This window comes from Solenopsis invicta, chromosome 4 (genome assembly GCF_016802725.1).
Source record: "Solenopsis invicta isolate M01_SB chromosome 4, UNIL_Sinv_3.0, whole genome shotgun sequence".
NCBI classification, from domain to species: domain Eukaryota; kingdom Metazoa; phylum Arthropoda; class Insecta; order Hymenoptera; family Formicidae; genus Solenopsis; species Solenopsis invicta.
The window spans coordinates 25,770,270-25,779,623 of record NC_052667.1 but is presented as its reverse complement, the minus strand read 5'-3'; the positions used below and the strand labels follow the sequence as shown (position 1 = coordinate 25,779,623).

At 33.6% G+C, this 9,354-nt stretch overlaps 1 protein-coding gene across 1 annotated transcript in view; it reads left to right on the top strand.

Moving 5' to 3' along the window:
- Positions 1–211: 211 nt before the first annotated feature.
- Positions 212–9,354, top strand: part of LOC105200127 (colorectal mutant cancer protein) — a 101,034-nt gene continuing 91,891 nt past the window's right edge. The window contains exons 1-2 of the mRNA XM_011167529.3: positions 212–897; positions 3,881–4,278. Coding sequence (XP_011165831.1) covers positions 4,169–4,278 — 110 coding nt within the window. The 5' untranslated portion in view covers positions 212–897; positions 3,881–4,168. The remainder of the gene's footprint in view (positions 898–3,880; positions 4,279–9,354) is intronic.

The window sequence follows — 9,354 nt, the reverse complement described above, 5'->3', positions numbered from 1 at the left end:
AGTTTAATTAATGCTTAAGATTTATTCTTATAATCAAGAACTAAATTTTTTTAGTCATTGATAAATTGATTATAATTTTGCCCAATATTGCCGACTGAGTTGGTAACTACACGTTGCAGTGGTTCACAATTCTCTCGTGACACGCGAGATGTCGCTGCGATCGACCGGTCGGAGTATTTGACCGCCGCGGACTCAATCGATAGTTTTTATCAGTCGTGGTTGCGGCCAGGGTGAGTCGTGGGTCCGGTTTTGAGGTTAGGGTTAGTGACTCGGTGACACCGCGGCGGACGCCAGGCGGTGAGTTTTCGGTGCGCGAAAGGAAGCGAACGCGCCGGGTATCGCTCGCTCGATTCGGACCGCGTCGAGCGTCGGGACAGCTTCCGCGGGTTCTCGCGTCGTCGCCGAATGACGATTCGAACGGGAGAAATTTCGCCGGTGATTCCTTGACGGATATCTGTTTATATCAGCGATCGCGAGACCGCGGGTGGCATCCGTCGCGCGCGTCCAAAAATAGAACGGCGGCGGGCGCCGCCGCGTCGACGAGAGGAGTTTCTCGCTCGCGAGAGAGAGAGGGGAAAGGGTAGGATCACGTCCCCTCCTTCCTCGGGATCCCGAAGGCGATGCGACGTCGATGACACGAGGTCGGAGCGCGTGACGCGGCAACGTGCCGCGATAACCCTCCTCCTCTCCTCCCCCGTCCTCGCCGGCGGCGGTTTCGGAGCGCACTGTGATCCTCCCAACGCTTCCCGCGACCGACGGATCTGTCGTTGACCCGCGTTCCGCGCGCCGTCTACTCGCGCTGAACCGCCCGATCGAATGTCCGATCTCGCGACCGGCGGCGCGAGTTCGTCCTCCCAGTCCGATCCGGAAAGGGTCAGTCGGGGTTGCGACAGCGAGGTGAGTAGAAGATATCGCGATATGGCTATCGGGACGCTCGTTTCGACAATCTCGTGCGCGATCTCCCCGCCGTTGATCCGAAAAATTGCGACCGAGCGTCCCGATCTCGATCTCTAATCAGGTTTTTGTTGATATTACGGGAAATAACTTTTCTTTATTTGAAAGCTCGAAGATAAAGATAAATGATAGCAGTGGGATGGGATGGCTGAGGGAAAAATTAGAGTAAGAGCGCAGGGGCAGGAGAGAGCGAAGAATTGGGAGTGTGTGATAGTACAAGAAAAGAAATAATTTTCTATTAGAATTTGCTCTCAGAATCGAGGGACAACAAAGACATCGAAGAATTTTATTATTTGACTAACGTTACAGTAAAATTCTCCGATGGACCGATTCACCATCTTGATTAAATTTAGGATTAAATAGTAACTAGTTAAAAAATTAAAAGTTAAATAATAAAATTAAAAAATTATTAACTTTAACTTTAGTTAATTTTAAATAATTTAATTTTTAACTAATTAATTATTTTTGAAACACACAATCCACACTTTAATCCATCAACTTTATCAATAATTTAAAAATTTATTAATGTAAGAAAAAATTCATCAGAGAAAAATGAATTCTTACCTAAAAAGTAACATTTCTTTGTCATTTCATGTAAACTTAATTTCTAAATAAAATATAAAATTTATTTGATGATCCATATTATAATTATTTTGAGTAATTTAAAAACTTACAAATTTCTAATTTTGTGTGAATAATGCTTTTTAAAACTAACTTTTAATTTAACTCAAGTTAATTTAATCTTAACGTAACTAAATTAATTTTGTAAACCATTAACGTCAACTTAATTTAGTTACATGTATATGTATTAACTTATCCAACTTTGATTAAATTTAACAATAGCGAAGTGTAGCACTTGTAACTGATTATTACTCCTAGCTGAATTTTTTAATTATATTTCTTGTGAACTTTATAATGGATGCTTGACATTAATGAATTTTAATTATATAAAAATTTTAATTATATAATTATATAAAACTTTATTATGTTAGACTGACGATGTGGACCTCTTAATAATTAACATTTTCATTACACCGTTTTAGAATTACTTCAGCAATTCTTAATATTTGAAATTTCTTAGTAATCTGTTGATTTTCGTGCCGATGAAGACTGACAATGAGTGAAGTCGAGAATCATTCACGATATTCGCATTGTATTGAGACTCTTAGAATAAATGTAATAATTCTTTAATTATTCACTCAAAATTTTTTTGCTTATTAATGATCTTTAAGTATTTATATTTTTTTTGCATAAGTAAGATTGAACTTAAACTGATTATTACTTTTTTTAATTATTTTAATTAAAAAATTAATTTTTAATTTAAAGTATTATATTCTATACGTAAATGAATTATAATTTGCAGAAAATGCACAAGAAAAGCATATGCTCAATTTTAGGTTTTGCAAAATTGGCCATTCTCAAATTTAATCGGCTAATCAAGTTAATCGGAGTTGGTAAGGGTCTTTTGTACCAGTTGTACCAACTCCGTTTAATCTAATCGACTGATTAATTTAGCCATTACTTTTGCTAACCTGAGAACTAAATACAGTCTGTTATTAGAAGAAGAGGAAGGAAAATATTCTCATAATTTGCATTTGTGTTAATTTTATTGCGCGAATGATTTTCTTCTAATAATTTCCATTTACATTAATTATCAGATATTACTTATAATTGCGCATAATATAAAGCACGACACAAAAAAAACGTTGTTATGTCGAAATTATTGTTGGCGTTTCTGCAAATTAACCGTTAATTAACTTAACCGGAAGTTGGTGAAAGAGACTGTAAGGCCTGGTTTTTCATTATCCGGTTAACTTATGGTTAAATTTAACATGATGTTTTATCCAATGAGCTTCACCCATGATGATGCCACAAGTGAAGCTCATTGGTTAAAACATCAAGTTAAGTTTAATCACAAGTTAATCAGATAATGAAAAACCGGACCTAAGACTGGCCCATTTTTTATTACCTTGATCGACCGATTAAAAACAATAGCCAATTCCAAAATTTAAAATTAATTCGAGAATTAATCCTATTATTTTGTTCATTTTCTGCGAATTATAATTTATGTATTTAAAACTTTAACAATTAAGTAATTTTAAAATTAAAGTAATAAAAAAATTAGGTTAAATATAATCAGTTTTCAATTTTACAGCTGGCAATCAATGAAATTAATTGATCTATTAGAAGTCGTTTAAACCGACTTCAATTCATAAATTTTTACAGCTACATTATTCAAAACAATCACAATATAGATAGATAGATCATCAAACGAATTTAATATTTTATTTGTAAATTAGGTTTATATGAAATAATGAAATAAACATTGTTTTTTCATTTATATTTTTTGTCTTTTATAAAGAATTTTTAATTTAAGAGAGAAGTTAATAAATTAAAGTATGTGTGTGGTCCAAAAATAACTAGTTAAAAAATTAAATCATTAAAAATTGAGTTAAGATTAAAGTCGCCAACTTTTTAATTTTATTACCTGATTTTTAACTGATTTTTAACTGGTTATTTATTTTGTTAACCTTTACGTAGGTAAGTGATCAAAAGTTACGTAAGCAAGTAGATAGGATGCTGACAACATTCCACAGAAATGCTGTTATTATTGTAATATTTTTCATTAGTATATTATGTTATATTTAAATTCACATTAGTTAAACCCTTAGAAGATAGAGAAATGCAAGAAAAAATGAACTTTAAGACTTGTAGACAATACTTAATTTTACTTTTCCAAAAGAAGAATTTCTAATCCTTTACATTTCTTTGTTTTCTGGAGTGCTGTGGTCACTCCAACCTACTTACCTAAAGGTTAAAGATAAGTCTTTCATTATCAATCTAACTAGGATCGTTCGTAACTCGCTTTGTAAATATCATGCGCGATGCGTTATTTTTTTGCAATAGGTCTATTTCTTATTTTTAGCGTTTTCGCGCAAGACGCGTGTTCTCAATCGTGCGGTCGCGCGCGACGATGCCTCGAGACCTTTCGCGCGTGCGGCACGCGTTGTTGCGCGTCGCAAGATAGATAAACACGCGGGAGAGCGCATCCCGACGATCCTCCGGGCATTCGCGAGGAGGCGCGCCGCGGCAGACAAAGTCGGACAAATGAGACGTCGCGTGGCAAGCGACGACACGTGGCAGGGATCGGCAGGGATACCGATGATCGTTCGTTGTTGCGAGACGGCCGCGACTCGCGGGCGCCAGTGAGAAGATGTCGCAGACCGCGGATGCCGAAAGCGAGACCGGCTCCATTTGCGACGAGGAACGCGTCCGGAAGCTGTTCCAGGCATGCGACGGCGACGGCGACGGTTACATCGACAGGTAAGTGAAAATTGTTCCTAGAATACATGAAAGCACGGAGCATCGAGTATTTATGTCTTTAATTGAACGTTAAAGTATTAACAATATATATATACACTGTCAATACTTTAACGTATATATACTGAGAGAAAAAAATTACTAAAATTAATTAAATATATTAATACGATTCGAATAACTATTTTATATCAAACTAGTAATATTTACTGCAAACAAATAATTTTCACTAAATAAGTTGAGTTATACTAACTAATAATATATTTATTTAAATTTAGTAATTTTTTTCTTAGTGTACATGTATATATATAATGAACAACATGATAAATATAATAAACAACTTAATAAATAATAAATATGATAATAAGAAATTAAATGTTAAAATATAGTTAGAGATCTATGTATAATTATATTGTTATAATTTAATAATAATAACGTACAATGTATTTTGTTGGTAAAAAAAAAGTTGCAATTACTACAATTTAAATATTGTTGCTACCAAAATAATTATGAATTGTAATTATTTTTAGTTTTAACTATATTAAATTTATAATGGTAAGAACAAAAAACATGGAGCTGCTCTTTCTCTAACCATAATTATTTTAACATTTAGTTATAATCACAAAGACCAAATATTCTTATTTTTCTCTTAAAACTTACTCTTAAATTCATGGTAGTAAAAACAACATATCGTGGAGCAATATGGAATGATGAAGAATTTTATGTGATTTTCTCTGATTTATTAGTATCAGTTACAATAAAATACAAAATAGTTTGTTTAAATTTTACTAAATTTTATGAAAGTTGTAGTTGTCCAAGTGTCATGATTTTGAGGATAAGTTTTAAGAAAAAAATTCTGTATAGGAACCGGTTAACGAATCAAATCCTCGGCGTTGAAGCCTTTATCTCGTTTCAAATAGTGCCATTTGCCGAGAAAGCATCCGGTCAATATTGATACGCGACCAATTTAAACGTTCCCAATTTGTATGTTTTGCACGATAGCCATCGCGATGAAAGGAACTATCCAAAGATATGACATTACAAAGAAGGATTTCAACAAACCAAATTTTCGTATATTCTCGGATATTCCGTCGGAATCAATATTTTCCGCCACGATGAAAATATTGACAATTGTGAATACACAAAGAAAACAATACGAAAAACTTCAGTATCAAATCAAAATTAATTTATTTTATTTTATTTAATAATGAAATTCTAATTAATTTAATTGAAGAATTATATTTTTGTTTATACGTATGTAAAACAATGATAATTTTGTTTAAGATATTTTTATCTTTAAAGAAATTGATAATCTTGAATTTTAGCAGAATGTTATATTTTTATTTCAATATTATAATAATCATCTAAAGAGCACAGTGATTGTTTTAAGGACAATAATTGAAAAAGTCTAATATGATTGAATGTTAAATTAAAAAATTACTATTAACAACCAAATTTTTGCTTGTCTTATTGGCCTTACTTTATTTTGAATTATTTCCAAATTCATACGAGCAGACTTCATTTTAGTTTAAAAAAGTCAAATTTATTGTTTGAAAATATTGTCATTTTCTGTCCGATGTTTTTTTTCTTCTCAATCCATGCAAATAATTATTGAATAATATATGTTGAATAGTATATCTTTCTTATTGATGAAACTACAAAATTTATAAGCATAGATAATAAAATAAAAGCACTCAGAATGAACAATACAGAACAATTTTTAACGGAGGTTTGAGAATCTAAACTTGTTTTTTCTTAAATGCTACTATTATTATCTACAAAATTATATATGATTAACTGTACGCAGTTTCAAAACCCTTGTGAAAATGGGCGGCTTTTTTAGCAAAATATTATATTTTTATTTCAATATTATAATAGTCATAAAGAGTAATAGTAATTTAAAAATTTCAGAAATATACTTTGATATGAATCTCGTAAGGAGCATTTAGCTTTTAACATGTTTAAATAGAACATTTTATTTAACTCCTTTCTCTATAAAATATTTTAATATTGTATATTCATACGCTACATATAACACATAGTATTATAATGAGGAAACTAGTTACACAGTAACTCGTGAAATTTTAAATAAAAATTCTTATTAAGACTTTTAAAATAAAAAAAGGTGTAAAGGTACAATATCTTTTAATTTATATTTTTTATATTATACTTTATAGACTTACAGCATCTTTTTTATGATCTTAATGTTTTAACGATAAATTATATGTAATTTTTAAAAAATGTAATGTAGGGAACAAAGAAACAAAAGCTTTTAAATTTACAATTGCATGTAAAAAAGACATAAACTTTCTGTAACTGTACTAGAATATCTAACAAAAATATAAAATTAAGTATTAAAACAGAAAGCTAAATTTCAAAATGTTAATAAAAATTTTAAATTATGTATAAAATTTTTAGTTTATATTACTCTTAAATTCTTGTTCACTATGTGACTCTTTATCAGACATAAAATCGTTCATAACAGTGATGGTCGCGCATTTTAAACATTAGAGAAAAATATATAAGAAATTGGTTTCATCAATTAAAGAATAGAATTGGTGAGAATGTTGTGTAATTTTATGAATTAATGTGAAAAATGATTAGCTTATTTGCGCATAAAACTATCAAACTCAATGAATTTCACTGAAATTACTAATAAATTACCGTTTTACCATAATTTCTTACCGTAAATAATTGTCATGTTGAAGTTGACCATTTTACATCTTTAAGTAATATAATTGTTTTGATAGTACTAGTATTAAAAAATTCTAATTCTTGATTTGAAACTGTTGTTATTTAAAATTCGATATTTTTTTTCTCAACTTATAAAAATTATTATTGAATAATGAAACTATACAACATTTTTTCTTATAAACCAGTTATATATTTAGCGCTATATAATCTTATTTTAATATTTACATCACACTTTGAAAATATTAATATTTTATAAAATAATATTTATAAAATAAGAATGTTTTTTTCTTTCTGTGTAATACCATCCGATTTTTCCAAATCTCGCCCGAGTGCGCTCGTTGCACCGTCACGTTCGGCCGCCGAACGCAGCGTTATCTCGCATTTCGCGCCGCGAGAGACCGGATAAATTCCACTCGGCGAATTCGGTGCGCGAACCTCCGCGCAATTTGCACAATTAACGGTGGCTGATATCGCGCAGAATGGAAAGAGCTCGTTGACGAGACCGCGCCTGCCGCTGGCACGTACGTTTTAATTATTTCTTCAATTAATTAAAGCCATCCCGGTCTCTCTCTTTCTCTCTCTCACTCGCTCCGCGGCGAGCTTATCCTGACTCTCGCGAGGATTTAACGAGAGACGACTGTGGCGCGGCGCATTTCTTTTTATCCCGCGCCAACTTCGGCGAGAGTGCAAACTTGCCAGAATCGCCGCGGCAATAGAAAGAGAGAGAGAGAAAGAGAGACCAGTAAGTTTGTGATAATTTACGAGGACAAGTGGAGCAAACGCGAACTGCAGTCCGCTTCGTAACTCTTCGTCGCGCTCCTTTTTATTTTACCGCTTTGCGGACCGATCGAGAAAACATTTCCTCGTTGATTCATCGAGTGGACTGTCTGTTTCGTAAAACTAACAGTTTAGAAACAGTCTGCCTCCCTTTCTTCCCTCTCCCCCTCTTTCTCCCCCCTCCTCCCTCGTCGTCGTTCGACAGAGTTACAAAATCCGGAAATACGTGATTTTTACGAGCGGCTCTTAAATTAGATTCCGCTCTCGAGGACGTTCCGTTTCGTTCCCGTCGCTTCATCCATTTTGTTCCTCGCTGCTCGTCCGTTCCCGTTATCGATGTCTCGATACGTTTTCCCTTTTTGTTGTTTTTCCTTTTCGGCCGGAGGGGGGCGCGCACCGCGGTCGCCGGCCGGCGCGATGCACCTCGATATTGCGCTTCTAGCGCGACGCACACGTACGCGGCTCCTCTCCTCGTACGTGGAACTCGCGCCACCTTTTATTTCGTTTCGATGAAGCTAAAGGTGCACTTTTTACCGGCGCTCGTCGAACATTACGGTCTATTTTGTCTCCCCCGCCCATCGCCGTGGCCTTCCACTCGCGTACGTAGGTTCCTGCCCGTGGGTAAACTTACGTCTACTGGTAGGAAGGTAAAATTACGTCTACCGCGCGCGGTCTCTCTACGCGTATTACATGCATTTAATGTTTACACGGACCTCGTTCTCCCGCGTACGCTGTAAGCTGTGCAAACTAAATACATTTATACACGTCGGAAGACGGGTGAGAACTCGGCGCGTGCTCCTCTTTTAATCGAGCCCTTTTTCCGCTAACTCGTTTCTACAAATGAAACCGGAGACAATCTTTTGTAAGCATTGCGAAAAGTTTTCAAAATTTTATAGAAACTGTTCAAGTATTGTAAGATATGTACACAGAAAAAAAACATTAGTATCAAATTTAGACTATATATTTCATTTAACCCTAGCTCTCCGCACATGAGTCTAACGGACCCTATGCGAATACTTATTTTTTGCGATTTTGTGCAACACGTTTTGTTTTTTTTTTTTTTGGTAATTACTTGAGAATAAAATATTTTTGGTTCGGATCTCCTTTATCTTATTTATCAGACTCTCAGATATCGATTTTATATACTATGAGCTAAAAAATATGCTTTCTGTTTAGAGATATGGTACGTCAAAGTTAGAGGGTCCCATAAACTCATAGGTAGGGAGGAACCAAAAATATGTGTGAGGAGCTAGGGTTAACAGTCACTACTCATAAATAATATTCTTGCTATATATGAAGTATGATAATCCTGCTTATATATAAATTAATTCTTATTTAACCCTTTCAGTCACATCGTGTCATAAATAAAACACTTTTTTTATCTTCTTGTTTTTAATTATTATATAATATTTATTAATAGGGGAAGGTGGGGTAAGACAGGGTAGTTAAGCTTTAAGAATGAATAAAAGCTAGGTTTTCATAATTAACGAGTTATCTTTATTTTTATAATATTCTTTGGACATTTGTTTTTCAATATATTTATCATTAAAATAAAATTTTAAAGTATTATAAACTTTATTTAATAAAAATAAAAAAGAGGGATTTCTTTCT